Source organism: Engystomops pustulosus, chromosome 2, assembly GCF_040894005.1.
Source record: "Engystomops pustulosus chromosome 2, aEngPut4.maternal, whole genome shotgun sequence".
Classification (NCBI taxonomy): Eukaryota; Metazoa; Chordata; class Amphibia; order Anura; family Leptodactylidae; genus Engystomops; species Engystomops pustulosus.
In genome coordinates, this window is record NC_092412.1 from 35,491,259 (window position 1) to 35,509,286 (window position 18,028).

General features: G+C 43.2%; 1 protein-coding gene across 2 annotated transcripts in view; it reads left to right on the forward strand.

Annotated features, from left to right (window-relative positions):
• ATM (ATM serine/threonine kinase) overlaps positions 1–18,028 on the forward strand; it is a 71,445-nt gene that overhangs the window by 11,289 nt on the left and 42,128 nt on the right. For both annotated transcript variants that reach the window (XM_072134239.1, XM_072134240.1), the window contains exons 6-19: positions 1,482–1,647; positions 3,152–3,390; positions 3,667–3,836; positions 4,591–4,763; positions 5,291–5,662; positions 5,890–6,081; positions 7,883–7,978; positions 9,129–9,354; positions 10,315–10,440; positions 12,052–12,177; positions 12,967–13,056; positions 14,142–14,310; positions 14,816–15,012; positions 17,425–17,507. In XM_072134239.1, coding sequence (XP_071990340.1) covers positions 1,482–1,647; positions 3,152–3,390; positions 3,667–3,836; positions 4,591–4,763; positions 5,291–5,662; positions 5,890–6,081; positions 7,883–7,978; positions 9,129–9,354; positions 10,315–10,440; positions 12,052–12,177; positions 12,967–13,056; positions 14,142–14,310; positions 14,816–15,012; positions 17,425–17,507 — 2,425 coding nt within the window. The remainder of the gene's footprint in view (positions 1–1,481; positions 1,648–3,151; positions 3,391–3,666; positions 3,837–4,590; positions 4,764–5,290; positions 5,663–5,889; positions 6,082–7,882; positions 7,979–9,128; positions 9,355–10,314; positions 10,441–12,051; positions 12,178–12,966; positions 13,057–14,141; positions 14,311–14,815; positions 15,013–17,424; positions 17,508–18,028) is intronic.

The window sequence follows — 18,028 nt, forward strand, 5'->3', positions numbered from 1 at the left end:
GCAAACACACTGACCTCAGCCGCTTGTTGACATCATAGTGTGTGTACGCCGGGAGCGACAGGTCCTGCTTAATGACGGACGCTGACAGGAAGCAAGAAGAGGATCTGCCCGGGGCGTCGGAAAGGTGAGTACAGAGTTTATTTTTGTTATGTGCTGTACAGGGGGCAGGCTGGCTATCTACTGGGGGCAGCAGCAGGCTGGCTATCTACTGGGGGGCAGCAGCGGGCGAGCTATCTACTGGGAGGGCAGCAGCGGGCGGGCTATCTACTGGGAGGGCAGCAGCGGGCGGGCTATCTACTGGGAGGGCAGCAGCGGGCGGGCTATCTACTGGGAGGGCAGCAGCGGGCGGGCTATCTACTGGGAGGGCAGCAGCGGGCGGGCTATCTACTGGGAGGGCAGCAGCGGGCGGGCTATCTACTGGGAGGGCAGCAGCGGGCGGGCTATCTACTGGGAGGGCAGCAGCGGGCGGGCTATCTACTGGGAGGGCAGCAGCGGGCGGGCTATCTACTGGGGGAGCAGCAGCGGGCGGGCTATCTACTGGGAGGGCAGCAGCGGGCGGGCTATCTACTGGGGGCTGGCTGGCTATATATTTGGGGGCAGGGGGCTGGTAGATATATGCTGGGGGGGAAATTTCTTATTTTGCATTTTATTATATCACTATTTTTCTTGTCATTTTTATGTGAAATTAGTTTAGTTTAGAAATCAACGGAAGGAATTGTACGACCTCTCCAATGTTCTGTAACTGGTGCCAAATTTTTGAGAGTTCCATAGCCACATCTCAAAATACTTTTAGCGTTATACTAAGGCGTTTAGGATCTTTCTGCTAATTAGGAGGTGCACGCGGTTAATTGGTATCAATTCTTTATGCCTCCTTTATCATCCCTAACCCTCCCGCTGCCATTACATAAGCTGAATCTGGCATACCTAGCATATGCACTTCCATATGTCCGCCACATGTGCAGTAGATCTTTGGGTAGAGAATTTTTTTTTTTGCTAATTTGTACTCTGTGAATAGACCAATATCCATGTGCTCTCTATATCAGTGGTTGTTAACAAGTGACTCTCTAACTATGACAATGCTACAATTCTCAGTATGATTGTATTTTTACAACAGCTAGGGTCCATCTGGCGTGTATATTCAGCTTTGTGTGCTAGGGCTATCGTGGAGCAGGAGTTCCACTGGCAGGGTTTGTTTACTATAAGAACTGTGAATCTGTGGAATAGCCGAGCTGAAGAGCTGATCACTGCAGAGACAGTAGAGAGCTTCAAAAAGTGCTTAGATGCTTCTTACTGCAAAATAACATTGATGGTCATGTCATTTTATAGAATTCTAGCACTTCCCCTCATTGTCCATTGTCCTTAATCAATTATGATCCTATGATCTTTGGCCTTCCTGCGACTTATTTTCTGTGCAATTCTGGATAGCTAGATGAGAGGCCTTTGATAAGAGTTGCCATCTTGACTTTTACTTTTTATTACAGAGTTACTGAACATATATTTCAACTTATACTTGAAACCAAATAGTGCAATAAACCGTCTGCTGGTGGCTCGTCTAATCCAGACCCTGACCAGAGGCGGCTGTCTTCAGACCGAGGGGATGCACAACAAGTTCTTCAGCTTCTTCTCTGCGGTGGTGCACCGGGTCAGGTGACTGTCTTGTTTACCTGGAAAACAAAAGAGAAATAGAGGATAAGCGATCAGTGTGTAAAGTAGGGAATATTTTTAAAAAAATAGAATATAGGTTTTATTGAATACAGTTTCATTAAACAGGTTCTGCAGGAATCTGGCAAGCTACTCAGGGCTCGGGATGGGTTAAAAAATGAAAGCATATTTATCATGTTGTCTTAGGGTACATTCAGACAATCGTATGCTTGCCTGGCCTGTAGCTTGGGTGAACATACAGCCGCGCGAAGTAGAGAGGAGAAGTGAGTGCTGCTCACCCCTCCTCTCTCCATAGAGATGCAAGTAGCCGGTGCTATAACATGGATAATGGGGACTGATACATTTGCGGCCGGATATCTGTCCCCCATTAGGTTCGCGTGAATGAGCCGTTACACTGCGTTCCAGTTACGCAGATTGCTTAGTTAGTTTATTAAGAATAATATAGCAAACTTTTCAGTGATGTTTTGGTTGGATATTGACCTTCTTCAGACACTGTAAATAGTGCAAAATATATCAAATTATAGAATTCACATGATCAAGATCAGAGGAATATAGTGTGTAACAAAGAATTGATGTTCCATGGTCTGAAGAGGCTTCTCTTGGTTGAAGCGGGTCCTGTGAACATCAACCCCCACCAGGACCTCTGACCTGGTTCAGTGCCAAAAGTCGGAAGTACTGGAGCAATGTACGAACCCGGAGCAGGGTAAGGCTATATTCATACCACCATATGGGGAACGCTTGCGGCTGTACATACATCCCCCATAGAAGACAATGGCCGCACGGAGCGATAGGGGCTGCATCTACCGCTCTTTACACGGGAAAAAGATAAGACATGTCCTATCTTTCCCCGTGTTAGGCTACACGCAATGCATTGCAATGGAGAGGGGAGGGTCAACTCTCCTCCTCTCCATCACCTGGTAGCCGTACGGGCATACGTCGTTGTGAATGCAGCCTAAGGCTTCTAGTGCATAACAGGCTAAAAGTTCCTTGTCTGCAGCCCAACTATCTAGTGGCGCTCAAATGGCAATGACAATAGAAATGGACTGCCTGATCTGCAAACTCGGGCAGGAATAGGGCCTGCCTTATCATTTGTAACATACGGCTAGCGCACGTCCCAAATACACATTCGTTTACATAATAATGTGTTCTTTTTTTTTTACCCACCCCTTTCCTGCTGCGAGGGGGTTTTCCAGTTTCCTAGGAAACCCCTTTGAAGAGGACCTGACAGCACTGTTAAAAGTTTTAAGAAGTACTGATGATTTTGGAGCATCATTTAGATCTTTGCATTGCTCCCGATTGGACTGGTGTCAATAAGTTATTTATATATGTCTCTGGTCCAGCACAGCACATCCCTTGGGCACTAGACCTGAGTGCTGGTTAGAAGGAAGTATAGGCTGTTTGTTATTTTTATACCACTGGGGCCCATATGAAATTAAAAGACCCCAGACAACCCCTTTAAATGTAATGTCTACAATCCATCTTTTCTTAGGGAGGAGAAAAACCTTCCTGGCTTGGACCAGATCCTCGCTGCACTGAACATATTCCTCGCCGCAGCTTCTTTGAATTGCCGCATGAGGGTGTGTAAACTGGGGGAAGAAGTCTTTCCCATAGTGCTGCGGGTATGGACCCTGCAGAGACCAAAAGACGCTTTGAAAGAAGAAATTGTGGAGTTTTTTCGATTAATGCTACGTGTCCATCATCCAAGGGGAGCCAAAACTGTAGAAGAAGGTGAGTTACTCCACACTAATTCTGCTTAGTTAAGCTTGATATCATAAAGTAGTGTGTGGTTTACATATGTAGCAGGGCTGTGCCTGCGCGCTGCATCACTGTACAATTGTAATCCTAGTATATATGGTTCTTACTGTGATGTGGCTCATTCAGCACATCTATATAGTTGTTTTTCTTATATATAGATAATGGAAATGTAATCTAAACAGACATATAGGGAATATTTCTAATAGGCCATGACAATGACTAATAGTGGGATAATGTCTTGTTTTTCAGGAGCCTATGCGTTTGACGGTGATAAGTGGCAGCGGAACTTGTACAATCTCTATGATGTCCTGATGTGTGAGATCAGTCAGATCGGCAGCAGGGGGAAATACTCCTCTGGATCGCGAAATATTGCAGTAAAGGAAAACTTGGTAGAATTAATGTCAGACATTTGCCATCAGGTATAGTTGTCATAACTTTTCTACTGCACTTACATTGTAAGATGTAATAGTCTAGATCTCTAAAAGCTGTAAATATTCTTAATGGTCACTAATCTTTAATTCCTGGAAGACCCCTTTAAGCAAGACAAAGATATAAATGATGGGAGATCACCTGCATGGATTTAATTGCAGAAATTAGTAGAGCAGGTGATGATAGTAAACTTTGTAATATATTTCATCTATCATCTAAAAATCCATCATCAAAATCCATTATGATAAACCAGGGACACTTACTCATAGATCCAGGCACTGTGACTGTTGTAATCTTCTAATATTTGTTATTCTCACCTTCCTTCCTTCTAAAAACAAGTTTTACATTATGCTAATGAGCAAGCTTGGCTCTGGGGGGTGTTACCAGAGCCCCTCCACAGTAAAGCTTTACAGGCTGTTATATTGTCCCTCTACCTGCTCCCTCCGCTCTGGTGCAGTGAGCACTCCACCCCACCTCCACAGGAAACTTGCTCTGCTGCAGAGGGAAGGGGAGATGTGCTCCTGCACATTGTAACAGCCTGTGAAGCTACAGCACAGAGGGTCTCTAGCAATGCCCCACAAAGCCTTTCAGCCTCATTAGCATAATTCGGAAAATTGCTGTAGAAGAAAGGAGGCCATGAATAACAAATACAAGAAGATTAGCACAGTAACTTTGCTGGGATCTATGAGTAAATGTCCCTGGTTTATCATGATGGATTTTCTATCTAAATATTCTGTTTCTCAGCTCTTTACAGAAGACACCCGCATCTTGGAAATCACACAGGCTGCATACGCTGTGACCCAAAGAGACCATCATGGAAGTGGAGCCCCAAGCAAGAGAAGGAGGATAGAATTGGGTTGGGAAGTGGTTCGCGATAAACTTCAAAGATCAAAGAATGATTTTGATGTGATTCCATGGTAAATATCCTAAGTCTATGTTGCATATTTAAAGGGGATGTCCCAAATTTGATTGTTGTCAGTAGGTGGGCCGACTGCTGAGACCTTAGAATAGAGGATCCCCTTCTCACTAATTAAAAGAAGCGGCAGGTCAACCATGTGTCGTGCTGCTCCACTTAATACTATGCTGATCCCAGCGCTCAGCTATATCCTGCACTCCCATACACTGTCTATAAGAGCGCCAGGGATACCTGAAAACTGTGCTCAGCAATTATCGATGCTCCCAAAGTATTGAATGGAGCGACTTGCTGCTTCGTTTAATTAGTGAGGAGGAGATTGTTGGAGGTCCCAGAGGTCAGACTGTTAGATTGTTATCCCCTGTTCTATGGATAGGTGGTAGCGATCAAATTTGGGACAACCGTTTTCATGGGGCAAGTTCAAAGGGTGTGTTTTGGATTGGATTGGATGTTGATATAGTAGTCTGGGACCAGTGCTTATGTATAAATGTTTTCTGCTAATTTTTGTTCATTTTTTTTTTTTGGTTGAAGGTTGCAAATTTCGGCATGTCTGATAGCACGCCATCCTATGAGCCTACCGAGCGGAGAGCTGACACCATTCCTGGCCGTCCTTCACCAGCTCCTGGCTGAGCAGAGACGAGGAGAGAAGGCGATTTTTGTCCTAAAATGTTTAAAGGAGGTGGCGATATGTCAGAAGCAAAAGCCAGATGTGACAGTCACCCCAAAATCAGATTTACAAAAGCTTTGGGCAAAAATCTGGGCTGTCACTTTGCGTAGTTTAAGTTCTCCGCAGACTGAGGCTGACAGCTTTGCCTTATTGGGGGTCATGTTACAAGGAGGTCTGGTACCAGCTGACAGAGATTTTTGGAAGATTTTTTCGGGGTCTGCTGGCAAACCATCCAGGTAGTTCTAAGTAATGTGTATTATTTATCCCTGTATATTTTAATTAATCATAGTTTGTTATAGTTACACTCACATTATTAGTTACTTTAGTAGTAAAGATTATGTTCTCTCTATCCTCTCTCTATTCATTCGGTAGTCAAAATGGCTCCGCACCTCCCCACTTATGTTGTCATTTCAGCATCTTCTCATGTCTAGTAGTCACAACAAGTTACTTTGATTTATTTCAGCTCTGCAGTGCAGTGCTTGTGTCTGGCCCTCACCTCATGCATTGTCCCCGATCATGTTACATCAAAGCTACACTCCCATGACGGCAATGGGGGTAAAAGATTGCTAAAGGAAGAGATCATTAAGTGGTTACTATTCGGCCATCTGGATAATGAAGTCGAGGACATCGGTGAACACACCCCTTTAATAAACCAGTAAGTGGTAACCTGAAGTATGGAACTGCTTACATCACGATTTAGTGTGCATTTTAGGGGAGGATGGATACTATACTTTTTATAGTTTATTTGCTTCCCAATTGCAATTACGGTTTTCCAGATTATATGGGTTAATGACTTATCCTTAGGATAGGTCCTCGACATCACATTTGCCAGCGTACAATCCACTGATCATGTGTTTGATCAGCGGTTTCTTCACTGTCTACCATGCACAGCCCTCTACCTCATGTTGTGCTTGGTATTGCAGCTCAGTCCCATCCACTTGTACTTGTGTCCGACGCACACTAATCTAATCCCAGAAAACCCCAGGAAGCAACTTTCTAAATATAGCTCAATACCTCTATATCCAGCCTGTGTAACTCCTTCACACTGCTAAATGCTTCAATAGTTGTTGGCAAAAAATTTGGCAAAGGAGTTGACTTAAGGAAGGGCATATAATGTAATTAAGGGGGATGACTGCTTGCAGTAGCAGCAGGGAGCCTTGTAATATTGTCACATTTGGAAGGCTATAAGGCTTTGCCTTTGACAGGACTAGTTTACATCTACAGACAATACATTGCAAGAGATAAGTATTGCAGCATACTATGTCTGCTGCAATCAGGTTAAGTGTTGAATTATCTAATGCAGTGAGGCGAACCGAGGTCTCTGACTTTAACCAGACCATCTTATTTAGTGCAGCATATCAAGTTGGAAACTTAAAGGGAACCTGCCACTAATAAATTACAAATAAAACTGCCTTATACCAAGCGGTAAAGGTGTCCCAATGGTTCTCCTGTGACTCTTCCACATTTTTTCCTTTAGTCAAAAAAAAAAAAAAGACTTTTATTCCCAGTGTTTTCTTCCGTAGATCTAGTCAAGGAGGCGGGAGTGCTTTTGGATGCAGTCAAGCCTCTCCTCCTCCTCATGGCGCACAGCTTTGTAAACTCGCCTCTCCACATTGCCCCCTGCTCCGTGTCTCTGGTGCGCCAGTCAGTTCGGCGATGGGATGCACGTTCCAGGCCGGCTTCACAGGTGTAACACATGCATCAGTAATGTGCGCGGTGCCAATGCCAAAAGCTTACTGGCACAATGCGGCACCTTACTGAGCGCTGTACCGTGCATGCGTGGTAATTTCAAGCAGGATTACAGTGTGATAAAGCTAGGGGCAGTGCTGGGGGCAGGGTTTACAAAGCTGAGAGGCCTGAATTGGCAGAGCCGCTTGACCGTTTCCATGAACTCTCCCACCTCTTTGACAGGATTTATGGAAAAGAAAAAAAACAGGAAAAGTTTTATTGACAGAAAGAAAAACGTAGGATGAGCCACAGCAGAACCATTAGGACAACTTTACAGTTGTGAATAAGGTACTATTTGTGGTTCATTGAGTTAGTTAGTGGCGACAGGTTCCCTTTAGGCAGTAACTCCTTTCTAACTGCTCTGCCACAGATTACAATCATATTTGTGTTTTTGTGGTGCCTTAAGCAGGACAACCCTGTCCATGATTCACTTCTCTTGCAGCTCTCTCAGCCTACAAAAAAGCGATGAGCGTGGCACTTCCTCGGAGCCCTGGGACTGGGTGTGCTGACTGATAAACTCTATGTCGGGCACAGGCCTGGGTGCCCTTAGAAAGGGCCGTGAGTGCCACCTCTGTCACCCATGCTGTAGGTTCACCACAACTGCCATAAAAGGGTACAAATATTCTACTGAAGTGTAAAAAAAAAAAAAATTGAATAAAAAACAGGAACCTGAAAAACAAAAATTGTTTGCAGGATTTTTGACTTGTTCTTTTTATAAAAATCCTCAGGTACTTCTCCCAGCCATCCTTTCAGAAATCCCTCGTCAGTCTCACAATGAAGAATTCCAGTGCTGCTATGGAGTATTTTGGAAGCTTTTTGGAGTGGTAAGCTGAAATACTTAAATAATTATGTATTATTTTAAAGTTGTAATGCATTTTATTTTATTTTTTTCATGTGACTATTATTGCTATAGTAGAATTACAAGCCATTTTTTTCTGAGTTGCTGTGCTCCTCATAGACTGTAAGCTCTTGTGTCCCCCCTCATCCTCATAGACTGTAAGCTCTTGTGTCACCCCCTCATCCTCATATACTGTAAGCTCTTGTGTCACCCCCTCATCCTCATATACTGTAAGCTCTTGTGTCACCCCCTCATCCTCATAGACTGTAAGCTCTAGTGTCACCCCCTCATCCTCATAGACTGTAAGCTCTAGTGTCACCCCCTCCTCCTCATAGACTGTAAGCTCTTGTGTCCCCCCTCATCCTCATAGACTGTAAGCTCTTGTGTCACCCCCTCATCCTCATATACTGTAAGCTCTTGTGTCACCCCCTCGTCCTCATAGACTGTAAGCTCTTGTGTCACCCCCTCATCCTCATAGACTGTAAGCTCTTGTGTCCCCCCTCATCCTCATAGACTGTAAGCTCTTGTGTCACCCCCTCACCCTCATAGACTGTAAGCTCTTGTGTCACCCCCTCATCCTCATAGACTGTAAGCTCTTGTGTCACCCCCTCATCCTCATAGACTGTAATCTCTTGTGTCACTCCTTCATCCTCATAGACTGTAAGCTCTTGTGTCACTCCTTCATCCTCATAGACTGTAAGCTCTTGTGTCACTCCTTCATCCTCATAGACTGTAAGCTCTTGTGTCACTCCTTCATCCTCATAGACTGTAAGCTCTTGTGTCCCCCCCTCATCCTCATAGACTGTAAGCTATATTGTATATCCTATTGTTCCATATGACTGTTTGTACTCTATAATGTAATATTATATTTGTATATGTCCCCTATGATTTGTATAGAGCTACGGATTTTGATGGCGCTAAATAAAGATTATTATTATTATTAATATTGGCAGCTTCTCTGCGTGTTAGAGTAGAAGATAGTGCAGTTGCACCTGCTCAGCGCCTCCCCTCACAAGCAGAGAAGACATCGCTGTTACAATGTCTCACATGGAATTTATTATCGTATGGTGGTGTAATATCGTAGAGTGTAGTGTCGCCATTAACTATGTATTTACTGTATTATTTTTTATCTCCAGTTCACACCAGCACAAAGGAAGTGATTTAACTGGTATCTCTGAAATGGAAGAACTTTACCTTGTCTCCTCTTTTAATGAATTGATTCTGCCATCCAAATCGCCAGTGTCAGAAACTTGTCAAGAAAGGAGCTCTCCGGGTCTCACAGCTCATCAGAGTATAAGAAAGAAGCTGGAGCTGGATCTGCTTACTGTAGCTGAGCAGCTACTAAGCAGCTTCTCCTCTGAGGTATATAGACTATACATACAGCTCTGCCACTTCCCATAGGCTACGATGTGTGACCCTCTCCATAGCAATATATGGCTCACAGCGCCATATCCCAGGGAAAGATAGTACATGTCCTATCATTCTCCTGGTTATGGAAGAGTACAGTGCCGCACGGGTGCGGCACCATACTGCTCCCGTAGGGTGCCGTGCACCCATTGCTGTCTATAGGGGACATATATATGGCGTATATACGTCGGCAGTGTAAATGTAGCCTTAAAGTGAACCTGTCACCAGCTTTTAACTACCAGACCCCTCAGGGAAGGTATTCAATGTCCTTTCTGGAATTCCCTCTTTTAGGGGAAATCTTGTCTGTTTACCTATTAAAAAAAATCTCCTGATCCAGGATACAAGAAGGGAAAAAGAAAAATATTCCCACTTCATAAAGCGAAATGTTAAATGTTAAATGCCTGCTGAAAATTTTTTCTAATAAATTGTTATTTATCCTTTACTGACCATGTGTGCGCCCACCGTTAGCCATTTCCAACCATATGGCAAAAAGTTGCTCTTCTCTGCGGATTTGCATATGACTTTGGTGTAGAATTCCTTCATCCTTCTAAAGGCAACTTTTAAAATTATGCAAATGAGCCTTCAGTGCAATGGGGGGTGTTGCCAGAACCCCTCTGTGCTGTAGCTTCAGAGGGTGTTTCCCCCTTCCCTTATCTCGCTCCCTCATGAATACGCCAGACCGATTTGAGAGTGGTCCGGCATTTCTAGTGTACATCGCGACAGTGTCTGCTATCGCTATGGGAGGTTACCGATAACGCTAGCAGTGTAACACTGCTGGGCTTGTTGTAACACTAGGAGCCAATTACTTTAGTAAGCCGATCCTTGTGCCGTTTTTAAGGACTGACTATTTCTCTAGATGAATGAGTTAGCATTTTCAAGTGAGTTTTATAGGATTGCTTTTTCTTGTTACTTTAGACTACACCTCCGGACTCCTTGATTCAATGTGCAAGTCTCCTGACTGGAGTGTTAGCCTGCTACTGCCATGCGGGGGTCATCAGTGAAAATGAGGCCTGTCAGTCTAGTTTATTCCAGAAAGCCAGGGTAAGATAGTGCTGTCACTTATATATGAACAACTCCACATGACACACACAATTGTTTTAATGTATCAATGTTTTGTAAGTAAATATCCATTTAAAATATATAATATACGCATTCTTTCTTAGCTTATTAAAGGGACTGTACCAGGTTTGCATGTTATCGCTTATCCAGAGTGTTGGAAATTGCCAAACACAAGGCCTGTGCATCCATACTATTGAATAAAGTGGCAGGACACATTCTTGTCCTGCCGCAATATTAATAAGGGAGAACAACAATTCCGATAGAACGACTATTCTCTGAATGGTTGGGGGTTGTTCTACTCATCAGTGGGTGGGGGGTCCTAGAAGTCAGACCCTCATTGATCAGCTTTTTATCTTGCAAATGAGGGATAAGATGCATACTTACAACAATCCATTTTATCTATGTTCGTCTGTTTTGATGAAGGGGTGTCATGTGGGTGGGGCCATCGCCTCCACCCAGAGCCGATTCTAGCCTTTTTGCTGCCTGAGGCTAAAAACTTAAATGGTCCGTGCAGCACATTCCACACTGCGCCCATAAAAATTCACTTACACTTAAAGTCACTTACAGTATAATGTCACCTGCATAGTAGCGCTTCCACACAGGAACCCCGTATTATTATCATTATATATGCATTGTGTTATGCAACTCAGTGCGAACGCAAAACGCAACACCAAACGCATATGTGTAAGATATTTATAAAAGTAATAACATATTACTGTCGTTGCGTTCCTATCAAAGCATTCCAAAACACCATACAAACGCATCATATGAACACAGCTTTTATAGTCTATATACATCCCCCCACAGTTTGTATACACCCCCTCCCCACACACACAGTGACTATATACAGCCTCCCTCACACTCAGACTATATACAACCCCCACACAGTTTACATACAGCCCACACACAGTTTTTGCAGTACAGCTCACTACTACAATGTGTATTTAGGCCAAACACAGCCCATCCCATGTTTCTGCACAATTCCCCATACTAAATGTATTTTCAGGATGTGGCCATTAATGAAATAATAAAATGAATACTCCCCTCCTTGTTCCCACGCCACTACCCTCTCCTCTTCTCCCAGCTCTTACGCCGGCTCGCGTCTCTGTGCAGGAATGCAGACGGCACATGGTTATGTCATCACAAATTACCTGTGTCCTCCAGAGCATACAGAGAGGGGCATTGATTATTCTGCTCCGCTCTTCACATCAATGGCAAAGATGCCATTGATACTTCTTACACAGCGTGAACTTGCCAAGTCCGTACTTGTGGGGGGAGGGGGGTTGAGGTGCCTGAATCACCCACGTTACAAGAGGCAATTCTGCCGCCTCACTCGGGACTCCTTCATCTGCCGCCTGAGGCTGGTTCTTCATGGCAGATGCGGCCCTGCCTCCACCACATTTATCATCATTCATGCCACCTTTTTGGCATAAATGATGCTTAAGTATATACCATATATTCTGTAGGTCAAATTTTAGTTGAAGGTATTCTCAGTCTCAGTCTGTCTTAATAAATCCTTCCTAATAATAATAATTCCTTATTTATGTAATATGTAATTTGCTGATGATAAATTTCAACAATTTTATTTTTCAGATGTTGATGCAGTGTGCTAGTGAGAGCACCTCCATGTTAAAGGGGAAATTAAATGAGGAAGCAAAAATTTTATCCCTCGGGGCATTGATATCCCAGTGTCTGAACTGTGTCTGCAGTTGTACAAAGGTAATATGTCAAAAGAGTTGCTTTCCTTGGAGAGATTTATCAAAAGTGTATGAACGCAAGAGTGTTTTAGTTGCTCATGGAAACCAATCAGAGCTCAGCTGTATTTTATAAACAGCTGCAGGAAAATGACAGCTGTGTTCTGATTGGTTCCCATGAGCAACCAGAATTGTCTTTCTTCCAGATACTTATGATAAATCTCACCCAATGTTTATCTGTTATCATCTTTTTACAATGCTATAAACAATTGTTTTTGAGCAGTCGGAAACAGAAATGTTAACTTTCATATAATACATTGACTATTGCCCAGTCTTTCCAGCTTCCCCCAAAAAATAAGGAATAAAAAAAAATTCAGAGGCCGCTGATTCTGCTCTTTGATCCATAAAATAAAGGCGAAGGTGGGTCAAACGGTTTTACCATGGCATCTCCAATGAGCTCTCTGTGCGACTCACCTGGGTACATGTCAGGGCACATCATTTGCCAGACACTGTTCTGTTTGGCTTAGTTTGTCCTTTGCAGAAACGTATCCAAAGTAGCTTTCGTCATCCTTCTCTTTTTGGGTGCAGACATTTTTGGGAAAAAGGAAAAAAAAATCTGCTCTTCCAGTGTTTAGAGGAGCAATAGTTGTAGTAACATATAAAAAGCATAGATACTTAGCGTACCAGGATATTGTTTACGAATCTGTGTATTTTAGTGCAACTTTAACCTAAACTTAGTTTATCTTAAGTTTAGCTTAATATATATGTATATAGTAACATAAGTTACTGTCACATACCCTCATGTATTTTTTAGATGGGTCCTGCTCGATTCTCCGCAGATCTCTTTCTTCGTCTTATAACACCGAGGATGCTAACAGATCTTTGTGAAATATGTCGGCATTTGGTAAGTAATAGTTTAACCAAAGCTATGTCGTTTTGGTTATATTCTATGTCTCATTGTAATGGTACTGTTTGATATAAGCTTGAAGTCAATTTCTATAATCTTACAGTAATCTATATAAATAAAGATTATCTTCTCCTTCTTCTTCTTCTCCTCCTACTTCTTCTTCTTCTCCTTCTTCTCCTCCTCCTCCTCCTCCTCCTCCTCCTCCTCCCTCCTCCTCCTTCTCCTTCTTCTTCTTCTTGTTCTTCTTCCCCTTCTTCTTGTTCTTCTTCCCCTTCTTCTTGTTCTTCTTCCCCTTCTTCTTCTTCCCCTTCTTCTCCTTCTTTTCTTCATCTACCGTCTTCTCCTCGTTCTTCTTCTCCTCGTTCTTCTTCTCCTCGTTCTTCTTCTCCTCGTTCTTCTTCTCCTCGTTCTTCTTCTCCTCGTTCTTCTTCTCCTCGTTCTTCTTCTCCTCCTCCTCCTCCTTCTTCTCCTTCTTCTTCTTCTTCTCCTTCTTCTTCTTCTTCTTCTTCTTCTTCTTCTCCTTCTTCTTCTTCTTCTCCTTCTTCTTCTTCTTCTCCTTCTTCTTCTTCTTCTCCTTCTTCTTCTTCTTCTCCTTCTTCTTCTTCTCCTTCTTCGAAAGTGCACAACAATTCAAGAAAAATGATAGTTTCGCCTCCATGCTCAAGGGCCTTTCTCTACACCTAGCCTTAAGGCTACATATATACGTTCCCCTAAGATGGCAGTAGGCTACTGGGTACCGTTGTGTACACGGGGATAAGATAGAACATATATAGGTCGTGCACCTCGCCTCCAAATGGAGAGGGGAGGGGTGCGCAGTGCTCACCCCTCCTCCTGTCCAGCATGCCTCCTGTATGCATACCTTTGTGTGTATGTAGCCTAACATTGTAACAAATATTTCATACTTGAATAAATGAAGTTTATTTTAGGTGTTTGAGAATCTCCGACAAAATGCATAGAGTGTATACATTTTTTTTGTTAATGTCAGACTGTGATTTCATGGGAAGAACAAGATCCAGTTTTCTGATCAATGCTCTTCACCTGCACTGATAATGTGGTGTTTTAAGCTATGAATACCTTCACAGGTGACTAGTAATGGGGCAATAGCGGAGTCCATCAATGGAGAGCCAATGGATATAGACAGAGAGACAAGAATGGACATAGAAGACAATGGAGACACAGACCTGTTTGATGACCACTCTTCTACTGAAGCCACAGAAAGTATAGAGAGTGGAGAACTACAGAATATCACTGGTAGGAAATAATCCCATTCTCTATCTATCAATGTAAACGCTGATTCTTACTACAATGTGCAAGACTTGTGATGTTGTATTCACACCACGTTACTGGTCCATGCTTGGCAAAGCTCTTCAAGCAGTTTTCCATAGGGGCAGCTGTAAGGAAGTTATATTTTCTCTTATGCCTGCCCCCATGCAGCGCACCCAGGTCAATATCTGCAAAGAGTTTGTATGTTCTCTCCGTGTTTGTCTGGGTTTCCTCCGTGTCCGCTGGTTTCCTCCCACACTCCAAAACATACTGATAGGTTGATTAGGTTGTGAGCCCCATTGGTGGACAGTGTCTGATTTGGCAAACTCTGTGCAGCACTGCGCATCTGTGTGTGCTATATTAATAAAGGAATTATTATTATTATAATCTGATCCTCGATGCTCAGCTCCTTATCCTGGGGGGAATGTAAACTTGGTAGATGAGTAGTAGACATTTGCTGGTAACATATTGATCTCTTTGTTTTTCTCTATAGGTGCAGTGAGTCCATTATCAGAGGAACATTTGACTAAACCTGAGATGGTTCTCTCCCAAACTCTGGAATTCCTGTGTTTCTGTGCATCTGCTGCCATAAACCAGAATGTCCACTTCAGACCTTGTGATATAAGGAGAAAACTCTTGGATATTATAGATACATCACTAGACACAAGCAAACCATTTCATCTCCGTGTGGTAAGATGAGTGATCTACAGTCAATATATGTCCCTATATATATAGTTTTTTTTTTACATATAAATGTATAAACACACACATACAGGAGTCTCAAAAGTCCCATGATGCACTTTTACATCAGAAATAAAAATATATATGTGAATAGCCCATCAAGTAATGGCAGAGGGGGTCTATGTTTTAGGCTATGTCATCTTTAAAGCCGTCTTATTAAGGGCTTATTCACACGGCCGTCTGCGGGGACGTACATGCGGCCGCATGTACGTCCCCATAGACGGCAATAGCGGCATGCGGCACCACCACGTCCCCATAGACGGCAATAGCGGCACGCGGCACCACCGATCCGGGCCGCACACCGCAAAAAGATAGAGCATGCTCTATCTTTCGGCGTGTGTGCTATTCTCTATGGAGGGAGGAGGGGTCACCTCCTCCTCCACTCCAGCACACGGCGGTATGCTCGCACGGCGGGCATACCGCGTGTGAATGTACACTAAGAGTTTGGTGATGTAACTTATCAGAGACCAGAATTATCCCCCAAAAAATTGATTACCACAGTTTAACATTAGTATTATAGGAAGTATATTTTAGGCTATGTTACAAATCTGTATAGTCTGGGGGAACCTTTATCAAGAAACAGGAAATCTGTTTGCATTGAAGTTGATGGAATGTCCATACCATTAAAGGACATGTAGCACCTGGATGAAGGATTGTAAACCAAGCACACTGACATACTGGTGTGTGCCCCCTCTGGCAGGATCTGCTCTGATTAAAGGGGTTATCCGGGTGTTAAAAATTACTTATGACCGGGCTGGGGCAGGCTATTTAAAAATAATAAACATGTACTTACCTCTCTGGTGCTGCCGATGTACAGCGCCGTGGTCCGTTTGATCCATGCCCCTGTTTGTTTACAGGGGCACAGAAGCCGTGCAAAGGGAACTTCCGGTCCGCGATGTGGCCGGCTCCTCCCATCCGTCCCTATCTCTCATCGTTGTATGTGCTGAGAGATGGTGTCAGATGGGAGCCTCCGACCGGCTGGAAGCTCCCTATGCGCCCTTGTAATGAAACCGGCGCACAGAGGAAACGGACCGCAGCGCGGGACATCAGCGGCGCCGGACGAGGTAAGTAGATGTTTATTATTTTTGAATAGCCCACCCCAGCCCGGCCATCAGTAATTTTTAACACCCGGATAACCCTTTTAAAGCTTCTTATGCCCTTGTTTTTAAAAAAAAAAAAGCTTTAAAGATAATGCAAAAGAGCCTGAGGGGCTCCAGGCTCATTTGCATATTTTTAAAAGAAGCTAAGAAGGTAAATGAAGTGTAGATCCATAGGAGGCCCATATCCGGACAAAGAAATGTGTGTCTTATTGTAAAACGTCACTTTTATTAAGCATCAAATTAAAAAAGTGTGTGTAGAACCATTGCTACAAATTGCTTTAGAGAATGGAATCTTAAAAACACAGTAGAGTGGGCTCAGTGGGTCAACAAGGGGTACTCACTTAAAGTATCGCATTGGTTAGCCCTACCCCTGATGAAGGCAGCTTGCTGGTGAAACATGTCGGGGGGCTTTTGTGTAACTTCTTTTTAATCAGCAGTATAGTTAGGCTCTGGGTCGAATCCACAATATACAATCAGCTAGCATGTACCTCTCAGATACGGCATAGTTTGGCTAGCAGTATGCTATTTACGCACTGACTCCTGCTGTGTAGGGCTCTGGTCATTGTATATGACCAACCCATATACACTTACAGGGGGGCAGTAGCAACTGGTCCATCTACTCCTATATATGGATATCAGTGAGATGTCTATCTGAACCTATACAGTATTATTCCTGTGTGGACTGTGGTCAGGCGAATATCTAGCCACCACACCTGAGACCAAGCTACCTAATAGCAACCCCATATGCTGAAAATCCAGCGGAGTCTGACACTCTGCCCATACGCCATAACTGTGCCCGAGAGACCCTAGATTACATGCATGATACCAATGCGATACTTTAATAGGGAGTGAGTACCCCTTGTTGACCCACTGAGCCCACTCTACTGTGTTTTTAAGATTCCATTCTCTAAAGCAATTTGTAGCAATGGTTCTACACACACTTTTTTTTAATTTGATGCTTAATAAAAGTGACGTTTTACAATAAGACACACATTTCTTTGTCCGGATATGGGTATTCTTTCTGCCAATGGCAGCTTTATGTTCGTCTGTGCAATAAACCCCCTGCCGTGACAACTGGTCCATCTTCTGTAATATAATAGATCCATAGGAGGCACACACCAGTTTGTAAGTGTGCTTGGTTTAAAATCCTTCATCCAGGTGGTAGATTTCCTTGAAGGCAAAACTACTGTAAATAGATGTATCTTTCAGTGCATTTTAATATGTTCTATATTCTCTTTTTTTTCACTTTATTTCTTTGCAGTTCTTACAACTGCTGAATGACCTGCCAGTGAAAACTTCTGCTCTGCCTGTTGATGACATTACTATCTTGCTGAAATTGCTTCTGTAAGTTTCTTTCCCTTTCTCACCTGGTACTAGAGATAAGCAAATGGGTTTGTTGCTTCATAGATTCTGTATGTATCTGCCGATTTTCCAGCAACGGATCTAATCCAAATATTTTCTGATTTGCTTCTAATAAATCCTTTCAAATGGCAAATAGCTACTACTGCTTTTCATCCCAGAACTTAGGGTTATTTTAGGGGTTAACCCTATCACTAACACTATCCCTAATCCTAACTAAAAAGGTCCGCAGAAAATGAAAGAAAACAGAAAGGTTGTTTTTTTGTAAAAGAATGTGTGTTTTTGAGGACTAGCGGGAATTATATACCAAATTCCAGGACAACTGGAGTAACTTCAGTTCAGTCCGATTCGATTACTACCAATATCGCATGGCAGAGCTTCAGCAAATGGAATGACTTGCTCATCTCTACCTGCCCCCATTGCATATTTGTTCACTTTAAGCTCTCATCCTCTTAGCAAAGTCAAAGGTGACTGTATTATGGGCCTATAAGACCCCTTGATTCACA